This window comes from Medicago truncatula, chromosome 4, assembly GCF_003473485.1.
Source record: "Medicago truncatula cultivar Jemalong A17 chromosome 4, MtrunA17r5.0-ANR, whole genome shotgun sequence".
NCBI classification, from domain to species: domain Eukaryota; kingdom Viridiplantae; phylum Streptophyta; class Magnoliopsida; order Fabales; family Fabaceae; genus Medicago; species Medicago truncatula.
The window spans coordinates 16,174,390-16,192,354 of NC_053045.1; the positions used below are offsets into that span (position 1 = coordinate 16,174,390).

At 32.6% G+C, this 17,965-nt stretch overlaps 3 protein-coding genes across 4 annotated transcripts; 2 read left to right on the forward strand and 1 right to left on the reverse strand.

The window, feature by feature from the left end:
• The first annotated feature begins 1,761 nt into the window (after positions 1 to 1,761).
• LOC25479431 (calcium-binding protein 39) lies at positions 1,762 to 2,800 on the forward strand. Its single transcript, XM_039832959.1, has one exon. It carries the CDS (start codon positions 1,766 to 1,768, stop codon positions 2,798 to 2,800), a length of 1,035 nt encoding a protein of 344 aa, XP_039688893.1. The 5' UTR covers positions 1,762 to 1,765.
• A 4,630-nt stretch (positions 2,801 to 7,430) lies between these two features.
• Positions 7,431 to 10,164, reverse strand: LOC25479430 (lactoylglutathione lyase). Its single transcript, XM_013588196.3, has 2 exons — positions 9,774 to 10,164; positions 7,431 to 7,843 (listed from the first exon to the last, which is right to left on the reverse strand). Exons 1-2 carry the CDS (start codon positions 10,116 to 10,118, stop codon positions 7,586 to 7,588), a joined length of 603 nt encoding a protein of 200 aa, XP_013443650.1. The 5' UTR covers positions 10,119 to 10,164; the 3' UTR covers positions 7,431 to 7,585.
• Positions 10,165 to 13,177: 3,013 nt separating this feature from the next.
• LOC25479429 (EEF1A lysine methyltransferase 4) lies at positions 13,178 to 17,946 on the forward strand. Of its 2 annotated transcripts, none has more exons than XM_024774863.2 (8): positions 13,178 to 13,521; positions 15,699 to 15,812; positions 15,916 to 15,984; positions 16,120 to 16,139; positions 16,231 to 16,283; positions 16,391 to 16,421; positions 16,522 to 16,603; positions 17,465 to 17,946. In XM_024774863.2, the coding sequence occupies exons 1-8, from the start codon at positions 13,338 to 13,340 to the stop codon at positions 17,668 to 17,670; spliced, it is 759 nt and encodes a 252-aa protein (XP_024630631.1). In that variant the 5' UTR covers positions 13,178 to 13,337; the 3' UTR covers positions 17,671 to 17,946. The 2 variants fall into 2 exon arrangements, with proteins under 2 accessions (XP_024630631.1, XP_024630632.1); XM_024774864.2 differs by having other exon boundaries at positions 13,383 to 13,521; positions 15,664 to 15,812.
• The last annotated feature ends 19 nt before the right edge of the window (positions 17,947 to 17,965 follow it).

The window sequence follows — 17,965 nt, forward strand, 5'->3', positions numbered from 1 at the left end:
ACAAGCCGGCCTTAGTTTTCTCTCTTTAGGTTTTCTCTTACAGTTTCTTCATTGAGGGGTGGTTTTGAGTCAATTCTTGACCTGAAATCACCCCTCTCCATCTTTTTCTCTATTTCAATCTAAATAAGTAATTTTCACATAGAGTTAGGTTTTTTTTGTGATTTCATCATTTAAGTATGGTGGTTTGTTGTTCGTCGTCTTGTGCGGCGTTGTTTGATTTCCTGTCTTGGTGCAGTGTTCATTTGATTCTTACAGAAAGATTAATTATTCAATCAAAGATTTGGACGTCAACGTTGTAGATCCGGAGGCCATGGATACTCCAGTCACTTTAATTTTCTCATATATTTTTGTAGGCATTATGCCGTTATATGTTGTTAACTTGGATGTTGTGAGTGTGTTCGCAGATTTATCCTTTACGTTTTTAGCGGTGTTGAATGATGTAATCTCTCAATATGAATGAATGAATATCATTTTATTTTTGTTAAAAAAAAATCACATTAATGATAAAGACAGCGTTAATGAGCCATGTGATTTTTAATTTTTTTTATCAATTCTTTTAATTTTATATAAATTTATAAATAATAAATATGTATTAAAGAAGTAATCTTGAAAATGTATTGTAACATTCCAACTTTAATTAATGATGGAATTAAACTACTTAATATTTTCAATGTTTTATGCAACTTTTGTGGTTATTATGTGTGAGGGTGTTGTGCATTGATCATAATAATAGGCAGTAAGTCATCGTGAGCTTAGTTCAGTTGGTATGGATAATGCATAAAATATGTTAGGTTCGGGGTTCAAACCCTGACCACTACAAAAAAAAAAAAAAAAAAAAAAAAAAAGAGAGAGAAAGATTAGTAAACCTGACTTATTTTTTATTATGGAAATTTTTAATTAAAAAATACCAAATCTTTTTTATTTTGGAAAATGAATATATGCACGTGCAAATTTTCCTTAAAGTTTTTTTTTTTTCAGGGAAATTTAATTTTCCTTTAAAGCACGTGAATGAGTTAGCATATATAAACAGGTAATTTAGTTTCTCACCTATCTCTGTACAGTATATATATATGTCTACAGGGAGACAGTTTTGTACCAAAAAAACAAAGAAATAGTTGCACTGAAATCTGAATCGGTACTTTTTATATCTATTTTTTTTTTCTACACTGTCTCTAATAATCTTGTTTTTTGAACTTTATCTAATGATTTTATTCATTCTGTTAACCTTTGTCTCTGTATATGGATTCATCTGCATTCTTTTTAGTTTCATGGTTTTTCTTTTGACGATTTTTATTTTATTTCGTCTTGCTTTTACTTACGTTATTTTTAGGGTTTGCTTTGGCATTCTTTGTTGGTTGTATTTTTTCTTTTGAAGATTTTCTTTTTTTTGTTGCTTTACTTGCTTTAATATCAGGGTTTGCGCTTTGATCTCGTTTTTGTTTTTTTTTTTCTTCTTTTCTTTTTGTCTGTGCTGTTTTTTGGTCTAGTAGCCTAGTGGCTGGAGCTCACATAATTGGGTTTGTTTTTTTGGTTTCGCCTTCTGTGGTGGCGAAGGCCTTGTAGTTTCTGTTTTTCGCTTTCTTGCTCCCCTTGAGAAGTTTGGGTTTGATATAGACAACCAGAATAAAACTTAGGGTTTGATGTAGTGATTAAAAGACTTATCTTAGTTTGGTTTAGTGATTTTCTTCTCATTATTACTACTAGAATCGTTAACATCATTTTGATTTCATTTTATGCCAACATTTACAGCTATCATCATCGTATCATGTCGTTCTCCTTCTATACAACGGCGCAGGAAGTGGTAGAGTCTTTGAAAGAGAGTCTCATGGCACTGAATCCCAAAACTCATGTTGAAGATAAAGCCCTTAAGAAAGCTTTAGAGAAAGTTGAAAAGAATTTTGGAACAATGAGAACTATGCTTTCTGAAAATGGAATATATTCAGAATCGCTGAATTTAGATCGAGTTTCACAGTTTGTCGAAGAAATATGCAAGGCGGATGTTCTTACTCTTGTAATTCAAAAGCTGCCTATACTTGGATGGCAAGCTAGAAAGGATTTAGTACACTGTTGGTCAATATTTTTTAAACAAAAGGTCGTTGACACCAACGATTATTCGTGCGTGGAATACATCGAACAACACATTGAATTACTAGACTTTCTTCTTGTTTGCTATGATAAGAATGGAACTGCGCCGAGCTCTGGCATAATGTTGCGGGAATGCATCAAATTTCCTAATCTTGCAAAAGGCTTATTGGAATCTCCAAGATTTGGGCTGTTCTTTAAATATGTAGATTTGCCTAACTTCGATGTAGCATATGATGCATTTTCTACATTAAAGGAACTTCTCACTAAACATGTTAATGTGGTCTCTGAGTATTTGAAAACTCACTGTGATGTGTTCTTTGATCTATACAATGAGAATCTCTTGAAGTCTCCTAATTATGCCACAAGGAGAGGGTCTATAAATCTTCTCTTGGATATTCTTTTGGAAACTTCAAAAGAAACTTCTGATGCTCGGATAATGAAGCGATACATCTCACAAGTTCGTTATTTGAAAGTTGTGATGACATTGTTGACAGATTCAAGTAAAAAAATTCAGTTATCAGCTTTCGACATTTTCAAGTTTTTCGTTGCGAATCCTAATAAGCCTCGAGAAGTGAAAATTATTCTATGCAAGAATAAGGAAAAACTGTTAGAATTGCTTCATAAATTATCTCTGGTAAAAGATTCAAAAGAAGATGAGCAATTTAAGGAGGAAAAGGAGTATATCATCAAAGAAATTGAAAGAATATCAATCTAAGTGATTTATTCTATGCCATTTTTGTTTGAGGTACACTGATTTTTTTTTTTTGAGCCATTTTTGTGGTACACTTTGTCTTGAATATTTTTATTCATTGAGTTGTTTTTCTTTGCCTTAATGTAGTATTTGTTAGCTTTTTAGTTGGTTACTTTCTGAATGTACATTTAGAGTACCTTTGTTTCTTTTCATTTTTGAGTATCCTCTTTGATTACAATGATATTATTACAGACTTAAAAAGTAAGTGCTGTTGAGAAATTTAAGGTAAATTTTATTTGCAAAATAGTAAGTATTGAACAAATATTGCATGACATGAGAAAACAATATATGACAAGATAGAATTGTACTGGATAGAGATATATAGATGATGTTGAAATATAAAAAGAGTATTTTCGGTTTTTTTTTTTACAATTTATACTTTAGATAAAAAGTTGTCTCATGATTTAGAGGGAGGTACAAGAATTTCCATTTTTCTCGATCTCTTGCTACATGTTTTGTATTTAACAATTTCTAAATCATCTATTTTTAGCAAATTTCCCTAAAAAAAAAAAATCTATTTTTAGCAAATCAAATACATTTGAACAGCATCTAATACATAGTATTAATATTATGAAGAGGAAGCTAAAGAGCTAGGACAATAGTTCAATTCCGTGCTCATTTTTAGAATGATATATGAGTTAATTTGTATACACTTAGGCAGTGTAAAGCTTTGTTACATATGCATGAGTTTAATTTATAAACATTGACAATACAACAAAGTTTTACACATGTTTCTAATGATGTGTTTCCACATCAATTAATGAAACATTTCAAGTCATGAGTTCTTAAATTTTTTAATGAAGTGTTAATATAATGTGTAAAACTTTGTTACATTATCGGTGTATATAAATTAAACTCTTAAATCATGCTACCTAAGTATTTTTTTAAGATATTTTATGAACGAACCTATAAAAGATGCACTTTGGTGTGAATTGATTAAAGAGCAATGATAACCAAACACAAATTTTTAAACACAAATACGACACCAAGGACATTCTCGTCATTTCCAATAAAGTGCAGGGGCATAATTGATTTTTCAGCTTAACCTTCTCTCACTTTCATCTTCCTCCTCTTTCCTTCTCTGCGTTTTCTGTTTCTCCTAACCACCATCCGCTAACAGGCTCAACAACCTTCCTCCACAACACCTCCGTCGTTCTCACCGTCCTCACCACCGTCGATCTGATCAGATCTGTTCTCTCACGTGTCGCCGCCGGCGACATCCTCTTCTCCCCCATGCTGCCAGAGACCCATCACCACAACCATGCCGTTGATGACCCGTTCAGACCTATATGTGACAACGGCGTGGAGGATCAAATCCGAGAAAGGCAACACTAGTGACGACGTCAGTGGTCGCGCGAGAGAGAAAGGATGGTAGAGAAGCGTTTCTTTTTTTTACAGGCAGAGAGGCATGTGAGAAAGATGGAAAATGATTTTTATTTTATTTTAAATACAAGTATAAAGGAACAGTAAAAAAGGTGTCTATATTATGTTTGTATTTGTGTGTTCAGATATCATTTATGTTGATTAAATGTTTTACATTGTTGGTACACATAAATTAATCTTTTGTGTGTGAACACACACCTCAATTTATTTATTTATTTTATGAAATATTACTCAGTTTTTTTTACTAAAACTTAGTCTTTTTTTTTATTTTTAAAAACTAGGCAAAGCCCAAGAGAGCAAGAAAAAAAACTAAAAAACTAAACCAACATTTTTAGGCATGTTGATAAGTCTTGATTTAGGGTATTTTTAGCATTTGAATTAAATAATATTTATTAAAATTTTGTCTTATTATAGAGCTATTTTACTATAGAACATTAGTTTTCATTTTCAGGATAAAATAATGAAGAAAAGAAAGAATTTTTAAAATCAGAAAATGAGCACAACCTGTGCGCCAATATCACATGACCGTGTGCCCTGTTTGAAGAAATTTGAGAAAAAATTGTTGAAAGTGGAGCGCGGTCTGTGCGCCTACCTAGCACGACCGTGCATCCTTCCTAGTATGTAGAAGTTCAATAATTTTGAAAGCAAGCAAGACCATGCGCCTTCTGCAATCAGAAATAGTTGTTGCAAACTCTTAGAATTCTTTAATTTTCAGCTTGTAACTCGTTTTCAATACATTGTCTGAGGCTCTATGCTATAAATAGACCTCATTTATGAGGAAAAGAAGCATCTTTCACACTTGTAATCTTGCTATAAAGTGGAAATCAAAGTTCTTACTTTTTGTTTTCGTTCTATATTTTTCTGCACTTTACATTCTTATCTTTTTATTTTCTATCTTTACAATTCCTAGTCATTTATCTTTATGTCTTTTATTTCCATGTCTCTATATATTAATCCCTTGTCTATTATGATCATGATCATTGGTGAATAAACTCTTTTAGTCTTGAGATTGTGGGAATAATCTAATGATTTGATCAATATAAAAACTCAAGTCTAGACTCTATTTTATATGAAATTGCTTTCTAATCTATTCTCATCGTCTTTAAATTTGATATCTAATATTAAATAAAAAAAAAACAAATAGGTGAAGTCTAATTTTATATCAAATAAAACTTCAAATATCAAACGAATAACCGAGAGGTAAATTTTGATATTGGACAAGACTCTCAAAAAATGTGCAAAGATAAGTTTGATTGTCTTGGGTTAATAAGGTTGCACTCAAAGGGTCTCAATAATTATTAACCATGAGAATAGACTTGATTATAACCGAGATACGTTCATGTATTATGAGAGGAAACATGGTATGCCAATTGAATGTCTTGTCCTTAGAAACATTTCATTATAGAATAGAGAAATACATAAGGAATGTAATGGATTAAACATTGAGATGAAAACCTCAATCCCATGATGCTTTTTAAACATCTGAATTTTAAACCAAACAAACATTGCTCTTAACAAACTTATTTCTTTTCCGCTAATTAAAACTAAAAATTAGATTGGTAATCATATAAAATTCCCTGTAGATCAATACTCTTTTTACTATTTGATAGAAAAGTGCACTTGCGGGGCTTTCATATGCAAGCCCTAAAAACATCACTAAAGAGGAGCTTTTGATGGTCACTAGGAGGACTCTCCAAAACAATCAAATTCAATTGATCCATAAAAACGCTAAAGTTAGCAAGTTAATCAGCACTTGTATTTTCTTCGGGTCAAATATAGTTGATTTGCACATGTTAATTCATTTTCAGCAACTTCCTAATATGATGAACTAAAATAGGGATATTCCTATTAAACTTGAAATTGTGACAAATAATGTCGATCAATATCTTAAGAGTCATTTTCTACTATAAGATGATCAAAGCGCTCCCTCCAAGCCACATCTATACCCAAATACAACCCCACATTTCGGCATGTAAGGCATCAAAGACTTCAATCGTCTTAGTGTATCCTTTAATTCATTTACCATACGAATCACAAAAAAGATCACCACAATCCAAAATATGACCCCTATCCTTGCATGCACCATCATTGTTGAGCTTGATCGAACCTTCTTGTGGTTGCTTTCATCCTATATACAGATGGTGTCGTTCAATGGTGACAATAATCAAGGTAAAATTTTAGGTAGAGTTTGGGGAAATCCCTCCACAATAACTATTAAAGATGCTATGCCTGTTGAAGGGCTTTAGCACAATCTCTTAAGTATAAATCAATTTTATGACAATGGGTACACTATAACTTTCAATACCCAAGGTTGCATTATTGAGCACAATGCAGATAAGGAAATTTTGTTTAAGGGTGTAAGAGTATAAAATGTCTATATGCTTGATCTAGATGATGTGTCATTAAGTGGTGCCAAAGTGTCTTGTTGCCAAAGAGTGAAGACTTTTGGTTATGACATAAACGTCTTGACCATGTTCACTTTTACTTACTAAATATAGTTATGTTCAAGGATGTGGTAGTCGGTTTACCCGAAACAAAATTTGTAAAAGAAAAATTATGCGATGCTCGTCAAAAAGGAAAACAAACTGGAGTATGTTTTAAACTTAAAAATGTGATCTCTACCACAAGAACTCTAGAACTTCTCCACCTAGATCTTTTTGGTCCCTTAAAGACAAAACGCCTATGAGGCAACTATTACGGATTTGTCATTGTTGATGACTACTATAGATTCACATGGACATCTTAATTTCCGTCAAGAAATGAAGGGAATCCTAGTCCATATTTTAGTTGACCTAACCGATTAGATAAATTTTTAAGCTCCTTCAATCAGCGTAACATAAGATACTTTTTAGTTCTTTCAACCATTGTGATCGATTTATAACCCAAATCTAACTAATACTAAGAACGCATATTTTAACACACATGTTTTGATTGATTAAAATTAACACGAGTTCCACCAAATTATATAAAACCCATATGATTTGGTGGTACCACATATAAATTTTATCCAATCAAAAATAGTGTGTTAAAAATATGTTTGTTGAAGAGTGTCAACTAGCATTCCTATTCTAATATTATTTTTTAACTTTTACTGCGAACTTTTCTAGTTGAAGAAAGAAATAAATTTTCTTTTTATGGAATCAATCAATTGCATTTTTTGCAGACAGAAATATATGCAAGGTTTAGGGTTCAAACCCCGACCACCACCAAAAAAGACACAAATAATTAATAGAGTATATACAACGATCATATTTGAGACAATTCTTTGGTTTACTTCTTAAAATCAAATTTTCATTAGTTTAACCTATGAAAGCTGAAAGTAAACTTATGAAAACTAATAAACATAACCTTATGAAAACTCAAAGTTTATTTTACATTATCATGCTCATTTTGATTTGTCTCCACAGGTGGTGTGTGGCGATCCATTGGAATCTTTATCTTGCCTTGTGAATCAGCAGGAGTGAGTTTTAGATTCTCACAGTTGCATATTTCTACCATGAATCCATCTGGGTCGTTGAAGAAAATTTGATCCATGGTTGTTCCATCTTCTGCTTCTAGATTCCTTTTCTTGTACTTCACTTTCATTTCCTTCAATTTTTTCTCCATGCCTTTTACATCTTCGCACTAACAAACAATTACAATGCAAATCATACCAAGCAGATTTCTATGTTCTAAATAGAGTTAACAATAGATACCATGATTATTTTTTTCTCAATTTTACCATGCCAGCTTGTTAACGAGGGTTCCAGAGCACTCTTTAAGGATCCCAAATTTAGAATTTTTTTTTTAAAAAGTCAAATATTACAAATTGCAATGTAGTGATAACATAAATTTTTTATAAAAATTTATTATTAAATGTTCTTAAAAAGTGTCTCGGTGGCACTCGTTAACATTTCCCATTAAACATGTATTTTTTATGTCGGTTCATATTTATAAGATAAGCCAATTAATTTTAATAGTCTTAGCATAGCCTAATTAACTTGGTTAGTTGAACAAATATAGATTACTCCCTCCGTCCTATAATAACCGAGTCATTTGTAAAAAATATTGTCTCAAGAATCTTGGTTTAATCCTCCTTTATCGTGTTTTGGTCGCTGCCGTTTGGAAGGAACTAGGAAGTTGGTGTTGGTTTTGATTTGGCTTTGGAAACTTGAATCTGGGTTGTTTTGGCTCGGATCTTGTGTTTTGATTCTGTATCGTTGCTCGTTGGTCCGAATCTGCTGGTTTGGTGGTTCAAGCTGATTATGTTTGGATTCCGTTCGTGTATGCCGGAAGGTTTCGTGCAAGTTCCGTCGTTGGGGTCCTCGTATCTCCGATTTTTTTGTTGGCCGGTCTTTGTGTTTGTTTTCATTTTGTAGGCTGTTGGATCTTCTCTGTTGGCGATTGTTTGTTTTGTGAAGTCTCCGGCTGTTTGTCTTGTGATTCTGTTTTCCTGTTCAAAGATTGGGGAGCTTAGATTCTGGCGTAGGGGTGGTTCGGTTTCATTAACTTGAAAAGGTCTGTTTCGGTTGCAATAACCCGAAAGGGTCTGGTCCTGTTAACTCGAAAGGGTCTGGTTACTGACATATTGGACTCATCCCTCGATCTGAGTTCTTACGCGTGTATGCTCGAAAGAGCTTGTATGCTTGCTGGTGTATTCAGAGAGCGGTTGGCACTTGGATTTTGTTACCATGTTAGCGGTCAATCCATTCGCCATTTCTATACCTTAACTGTTCTTTTGCAATATTCACTTTTCATATTTTTTGTAACTTGGTTTCGCGCTCCTATGTGGGTTCGCTGGGTTGCACTCATGATAAGTGAATTTGTGTTACGATAGATTATGGTTGATCCACCTGGTTTGTTTTGTTATGATGTATTCCCATTTGGGTTTTACCTGGATCAGGTCGAACGTCCCCCAGTCTCTATCTCTTTATTATCTAATGTATTTTGTCTTTTGCCTAAAAAAAAATAGGGTTAATTAAGTTTCTGGTCCCTGTAAATATCAGCAGTTTTGTTTTTAATCCCTATAAAAATAAATCACACTTTTTAATCCCTACAAAATTTTCCGTTAGTGTTTTTAGTCCTTATAAAATTTTCCGTCAGCATTTTTAGTCCCTGTCAAAAATTTCCTTCAACATTTTTGGTCCCTAAAAGGCTTAACAAAAATGTCATAGGGACTAAAAAATGTGATTTTATTTTGTAGGGACTAAAAACAAAACTATAAATATTTATAGGACTAAAAATGTAATTAACTCAAAAAAATACAACATTAATTACTATTTTTCCAATTATAACTCTATTTAATATTACTTTCACTACTCCCAATTCAATATATTCTACTTTACATTTATGATAAAGAAGAATGCACCAATACTTAACAAAGACACTCAAAATTATTTTTCTCTCTTTTATTTATACACTTTTCTTAATCTGTGTGAAATGATAAACTAGCTCAATTAAACTGGGACGGAGGGAGTATTTATTTGGTAGTGAAATATAGATTATTTAATTTGAGTGTAGCTTTCCAATAGCAAATAAAAACTTTGACACACGTATTCACTTGGACAATATTTACCTGAAATGATATATGATTGTCTTGAGGATCCAAGTCATGTTGAGCATCAGGTGAAGGTAATTTCTGTTCCTCTTTGGACTGCACCAAGTGAATACCAACTCCATAATTAAACAACCAAGCACCTTCAAAATCTAAAACTTGAGGCCTCTCAATCAAAACAAACCCTAACACCTTTGTGTAGAAGTCTATGGATTCCTTCACATCTCTGCATAGCCTTGAAATATGGTTTAGTGCCATTAATGGTGTTTGGTTACTCTCCTTAGTTCCTTCATCTCCTTCCTTTTCATTTTTCTCTTCTTTTTTGTTACTGTTTCTTTCCTCTTCTTTAACCTCTTGTTTCTGCATTGCTATTCTATTGCGGAGTATAATTTCTTGTTATTCATATAAAAAAAGGGTATATTGATGGGGGTGGTGAAAATGGGAAAGAGGAAAAATGCATGGATTTGACACGTGGAAAAAAGATGCAATGTAAGCATGTATACGTGTGTGAATGTGTTGGCTAAAGACGCAATATTTGACCTGGATGAGGTTGCTTGAATCGTACACAATACAATAAGCTGTTTTTGCATGCGGTGCAGCTCTTTCCCAAGAAACAATTTTTTTTAGGCTCATATTAACCGCATCTGTTGCGGTGATGGCCAGGGTCGGACTTTGGGGTGTGTAAACCGCTTAATAAAATTGAACTTCTTTAAGGGAAGAGCCTCAAAAAAATTATAGTCCAGCACTACTATTAAGTACTACCATACTTTTCAGGTTTCCACTTTCCTTCTATTTTGTCTTGTTTTAGACCTATTAAAATTGGGTGCTTTTCGTGTTAGGTGGATGTTTTTCGGGATTGTGGTTTGAGGTACCTCGTGTATTCAGTAGCGATTTTCACCTTTGGGTGTACAACATATATACGACACCTTGTATTTATCTTTTAATTTTTTTTAAATAGAACATTGATCATTAAAAAAAAACATTTTTATTTTATTACGGGCATTTTTTCACATACAGAGCTGAGCCTCCAGATTTGTCGGAACGGCCCTAGTGATGGCACTGATTAAGCCAGCTAAAATGGGTGTTTTAAGTTTTTTTTTTAAGGAAAAAAGGGTGTTTTTTGAGATTTTTAATGAATTGGCTCCCCCAACTTCTAATATTTAATTCTTTAACCAATGTCATTAGTATTTAACCCTTTTTTTTTATTAGAAACTAGTGTGCGCCCTTTTTCGTCATTTTTATTGCATTAATTTTACAAACAATAATTTTTATGAAATTTTGATTAAAATTATAGGTATGGATATTTTGCATTTTCATATTGTATAATAAACTATACTTTTCTTTTTAGTGATACCAACAATATAGCAAATACAATATAAATTCTTACTTTTTTGAATGACAACAACAATCTAGTATTCTATAAGCAATTTGTTTATTTAACTGTATAATTTGTGGAAAAGTCATACAAAAACCATTTATCCTCTTTATATATAGTACTAAATTAATAACTGAAAACCTTAATTAGAAAATAAGATCTTTTTTTCTAAAAACTTCATAAGATCAAATATTATTCAATTTTGTTGAAGTCTTTTTTGCGAAAATTGTTCAAATTTAATTTAATTTTTTTATTTTAAAAAAAAAAATCTAATCAATTCGAACCAAACATCATATACAAATTTAATACCTACATATTTTGTACTAGTATGATAGATTGTATAAAAGAAAATACAAGGTGTCTTATATATCTTGTATTTATCTTGATTATGATACGACACCTTATATTTATCTTTTGGGTGTATAACATATATATGACACCTTGTGTAGCTGGGCTTCTTCAAGGATGGGCCACAAAAAAATTATAGTCATGTAGTACTACTAAGTACTATCATACTTTTCAGGTTTCCACTTTCCTTTTATGTTGTCTTTGTTTTAGACCTATTAGAATTGGATGCTTTTGGTGTTAGGTGGATGTTTTTTGGGATTGTGGTTTGAGGTACCTCATGTATTCAGTAGCGATTTTCACCTTTGGATGTAGAGCATATCTATTATTTGATGTTGTTGTATGAAAAATGGATGTACCTCTTGAGCATGTGGTGTAGTCTCACGTCGATGATATGTGATTATGTTGAGTGATCACACATGCGGGAAGACCCCGACCTATATTTACAGTGAAGTATTCAGTGATGCGTTCCTTGTTGTTGCTATTTTCATTGCTATATTTACCCATTAGGGTTGAACTACAAGGATTATCTGGGTCTAATTTTTATGTAACTTTTTCCCTTTTTAATACTATATATGAGCGGTTGACAAATAATTAGAATGGGATACCATCTTAGCTGGGACATTCATTCTCTTTGATGTTATTATGCTTTTAATTTAGAGAAGAAAAAAAAAAAAGAATTATCAATGCAAAATAATTTACACTATCAACAAAACATAATCATTCATAAATATGACTTTTAAAGTAGTTTATTACTAAACTGTTTTAATGATCCGACAATTATGATTATTTACGGAAATTGCCTATATAAATTGAAGGTGAACAAAATGATACCTTTAAAGTTTGATTGAGTATGTACCTATCATCCAATTATATATATTATTTTATTCGCCAAGGTTTGGACCCCGGACTTTATATATATTATACATTGTTCCTACCAATTGAACTAAGCTCACGAGTACAATATCATCCAATTATTTAACATCATGTCATATTTTTATATTATTTTATTTAAGAATCAAATCAAATTTTAAATGAGTTTTACATACATATGTTACAAGGCTTAGTTACCTTTTTGGTCCCCTAACTATTTAGTTGGTATCAGATTGGTCCTCTAACTAAAAATTGATTTATTTCGGTCCTCTAAGTTCTCACTTTTACTACATTTAGTCCTTTCTGTTAATTTTATTCAAATAAATGTTAGGGTTTGTGTTATGTGGGTATCTGACCTCCTGTTTCACACATACATATGAACCATAACAGTTACCAATAATATCAGTCAATATTTAATCATAATACCTTAACAAGGAATATGACCAAAATGATACTAATAAATAAAGTTAGAGGACCCACATAACGCAAACTCTAACGTTTATTTGAATAAAACTAACAGAAATGACTAAATGTAAAAACGGTGAGAAACTTAGAGGATCGAAATAAATCAATTTTTAGTTAGAGGACTAATCTAATACTAATTAAATAGTTAGAGGACAAAAAAATAATATAGCCTATGTTACAACTAGTGAATACCTAAGAATTCATGGTTTTTTTGGTCAAGAGGTACTGATAATTTATCTAAAATTAAAAATAAATTAAATCTTATTTACCTCTTCAACTTTCAAACAGATGGATTCTCCAAATAAAAAAACTGAAACATGAATATACTCTCATATATTCCTTAAAAATTCAACTGAGTTCGTTGTTTAGTACTTTAGTTAGTTGAAGTGTGTTTGATTATTCAACAAAAAGTCCACTCACAAAGTCCAAAACTCAAAAAGCCCAAACAAAACCAAACCTTAAAATCAAACAAACTCAAAAACAAACCAGTTGTTCTTGTCTTGTCTTATCTTGTCGCCGGAAAAAACATGTTCAGAGACGTGTCAAGTTGCAACACCTATGATTACGGTGATGCTCATTACTGGGACGCTCGTTACATTCAAGAGGGTGGTTCTTTTGATTGGTATCAGCGTTACTCTAATCTTAAACCTTTTCTTCGTCACTGTTTCTCTCTTTCTTCAACAATTCTTATGGTTGGTTGTGGCAATGCTGGTAATAATCTTTTTCCTTTTTCAAATTCTCATTTTAGAATAAAACAAAGTTTATGTTTTTTATTTTTTGGTTTGGATTATTATGATGTTTAATTAAATTTGTATGTTTTATACTTGCATACATGCATTCAATCAGATCTTAATATTTTTTTTAGTGTTAATCTTTCGGTTGTGGAAGGGACTCTGGTTAATCTGCCAACAAAAAATTAAGTATCAAACAGTTCATTCTAGGTGGACTCATTAACCACTTGAGCTCAATCACTTGATTCAGATCTAAAATATTGTATCAATCTATGAAGCACGAGATTGGATTAGACATGTCCGAGTCCGGTGCATGTGTCGTGCCTGACACCTACACATATTATGTTGTGTTTGACACAGACACCTATAATTACACTTAATTATGTGATTTTTTTTTAAATTTTTAGCTGGGTTGGTGTGTCAGTGTCCGTATCCGTAATTGTGCTTCATAGGTATCAACTTAGTCATCAATATTTTAAAGATATACCTAGAATTGCAAAATGTTAATCAGCTTCTAGATCAATTATCAAATGCATGCATCCATCCATGACAATATTCATGTAGTTTCAAGTCTATCCTCAATAGTACCAACTACCAAGTTATGAAAAAAAATTCAATTTCAGTGATCGTTAAGAATATTGATAATTTGGGAACTAAGTTGATAATTTTATTGAGGAAATTGAGTATTTACTATCTATCTAAACGATGAGACTTGATTGAAGGCCTCTGTATACATTTCTGGGCTTACTGGGTATGGAAGTCATTAGGCATTTGCAGCTAACTAAAGCTGGCTAACATGGTTTTCATATTGTTGCGGATTGTGTATGTTAAGAGTCCCCACTTGGAAGTGAGAGGGCCTGAACAAGTGTTTATAATTGGGGGCAGTCTTTACCTCACAAGCCGGTTTTGTGGGGTTGTATTAGGCCCAACTACGAATTCTAAGAGTGTATACTTGCTTTAAACCTTTAATTTTTTGTGTTTGAAAGAACTTGTAGTTGTCTGTCATATAAACGTCTATGAAGTAATTGAATAACAGAGAGACATTTCCATGGATTTATAACCTAACTCCTTCAAATATTTTACCACTCAAGTTGAAGATTTTTTTTTATCATACAACTGTAAGACCGGTGATATTATATGAGACGTAGTGTGGGGTGGTAAATACCCAACACGAAGATAAAATAAGTGTATCAGACATGAGGGTTTTGCGTTGGATGTGTGGTGAGAGTAGATGGGATAGGATAATAAATGACAACATTAGAGAGTGTTTGGATGACACTATCATAGAAAAGGTGGTGGAAACTCGGCTTAGGTTTAGAAGAAAAAAATAATGAAAAACATCAATTTGAGTCAGCAAGGCCTAGCTCAATTGGTAAATGCGGATATTGTTAGGTTGGACACTGCCATCTTGGTTCGAGCCTGGGACCTTGCAATTGTGTGTGCGAGTTTTAGGCGGTGATTACCACTTTGTCTACAGACCCAAAATAAAATACCCGGCTTAGGTGGTTTGGGTATGTAGAGAGAAAACCTATAGATTCTGTAGTAAGGAGAGTTGATCAGATGGAGGGTAGGCAGATCGCTAGGGGCAGAGAAAGATCTAGAAAAACTACAAGATAAACTATTAAAAAAGATCTAGAGATTAATTATTCGGAAAGAGATATGATATATATGATACAACATTATAACGTCGTTTAATCTTTATAGCCGGCCCTACTTAGTTTGATAAGGCTTGGCTGTTGTTGTAAAAGTTTTAGTGTAATAGCAGTCATTGCTTCATCCCTGCTTCAATTTATGAAGAAATTAGAAAAGTACGATTTTGAAAATCCGAGGAGTTTTCAAAGTAGTTTAGGCAATTGAGTGGTGCACCTGAGTCGAACTAACCGAGTTTTGTGTATCCATTCTGAGTCAAGCTAACTATGTTTTGTGGATTCATTCCGAGCCATACAAGAATTTTCCTGACATGTCTTCCAATTTAACCAAAAATGGATTTCTTATTCTTTTAATGAGAATAGTGATAACAGTTTATTGAACGTGAGCAATGCATAGTATTATTGTCAATATTTTATAGTTCGCTATCTTGCTTGGATGTGATTTCTCTTTTATTGAGTCCGCAATTTTTCAGAAAATTTACAAGGAGCAAACGGATGTATTTTGCAGTTATATCGGAGGATATGGTCAAAGATGGTTATGAGGAAATCGTGAATATTGATATTTCATCAGTTGCCATTGACATGATGAGAAAAAAACATGAGCGCCTCCCTCAGCTAAAATGTACTTACCAATAACATTATTTTACTTGTTTTCTGTACAATCTTTTTTACTGAAAAAAAAACGATTAACGACATATCTTAAATTATTTCATGAATCTCAATAGACTTGCAGATGGATGTTAGGGATATGAGCTTCTTTCCAGATGAATCTTTTGATGGTGTAATTGATAAAGGTAGTGGTTAATCATCTAATTCCGTACCTTTCCGAAGTTAATCAAATCTATAATTATATACATGACAATTCAATACACTGATGCTACTTTGTTTTTGCTATTGCATTTACACTTGTGTTATCTCGATGCATCTAGGAACTCTTGATTCATTAATGGTATGGTTTTCCACTGATTGTTCTCATCGTTTATCTAGTTTGTAGATTCACGCTCTAATCCTCAAATTTTATTTTCTTTTTTGTATTTTAGTGTGGTACTGATGCTCCAATTAGTGCTTCTCAGATGCTTGCAGAAGTGTGTAGGTTGTATAATTTTTAACGAGCATATATTTCTTAAAAAGTGTTCACAGAATATTCATTCTTCATTTCTAAATTGTCACCGATTATACTTTTTTTTTTGTTCATTGCAGACTTCTAAAACCTGGAGGGACTTATATGTTGGTAATATCATTTAATGGATTTGAAATTCTATTTATCATCTTGCTATTATCTATCATGGAAATTTAAAAAACATAATTATTGACTGAATCGCCTCTTGCAGATTACATACGGTGATCCAACAGTACGGATGCCTCACCTAAGCAAACCTGTATACAATTGGAAAATTACATTGTATAATATCCGTAAGATTTCACCCTTCTGCCTTTTCCTGAACAGGATATTTCCTTGTGCTTAGTATTATTTTAATTTTGTTACAAGTGCTGTTATTTCTGTGCTTGGTATTATTTTTATTAATATTATTACTACCATTTTTGTGTTCATCGCTTGAGAGTTAATCAAGATGATGGGCTCAAGTATTTAATGAGCTTCAGTCATGGACGAATTGTTTGGGACAACCCTAGTTCGAATCTTGGTTCAACAATCCTTAGTTAGGCTTTATTTACCTCCGGGACAAACTTTGAATTGCCAAAACCCATTTTCCATGGATTACCATATCTTCATAAAATCCAACTAAGTTTTTGCATACTCTTTGCAAGTCAGGTTTTATATTTACGGTTATAATCAATGAATGGTTCAAAAGAGGAGACGGGATGGGAAGAAAATAGAGATGTGTTTGGTTCAAAAGTGGGAAGGGGAGGGATTTTAATTAAAAGTATGTTTGGTTCAAGGGGAGTGGAGGAATTTTAAATGATTTAGAAGTGTTTTTAGTCACCTCCCCTTCAAATCGGGGAATCAAAAAGTGGTCCAAGAGGGTTTTGATTCCCTTCCTTCCCCTCCCTCTCTTAAAAATTGAACCAAACATAAAATGATTTAAAATATCCCCTCCCCTTGATCTAGTCTCTACCAAATGGACCTAATTATAGAATATAATTTGGAAAATAGAGTGAAATAACTTGTAGCATAGGCTCATTTTGTAATTCGTTTGTGAAATAATGTGCATTTCCTGAATACATATATAATATCCATATGAAATTTTATTGGTTATAGTTGTGTAGCATTGATTCAGTGTTCGTGTTGTGCTCACAATCTCTTCATCCATGCAGCAAGACCGGGATTTCATAAGCCAGAATGTAGTACTTCATCGAAGAAATCATTGTTGGAACCTATTCCTCTTACTGACAAGGGCTTACTCCCAGCAGACTGGGTTATGGAAGATCCAGATTCTCACTTTATATATGTTTGTAGAAAGGTAAATGACACAAACGGAGACGATATACCTCCATACCGATTAAACATTGATGTCTCATAGAGCTTACTCACATCGAAGCACCGATGAAGGTGGTGTTTATTCTCTTCACAAACATTGATATGCATGAGTTATTTGCTCTTGTCAATTAGATGTTTGTAATAGATTTTATCTTATTTTCATATCACAATCTAGAGCAGTGAAATTAGGTTTTGTAGAGATGATGATATCATTTAATATTTTTTTTAAGATGTCACACAAATTGACTGATTAACACTCATTTGTATGATTATGCCTTTGCATATGTCTTGGTGAATTGTGGTTGTTGCATGTACACGATATTTTCTGTCTTGAGCCA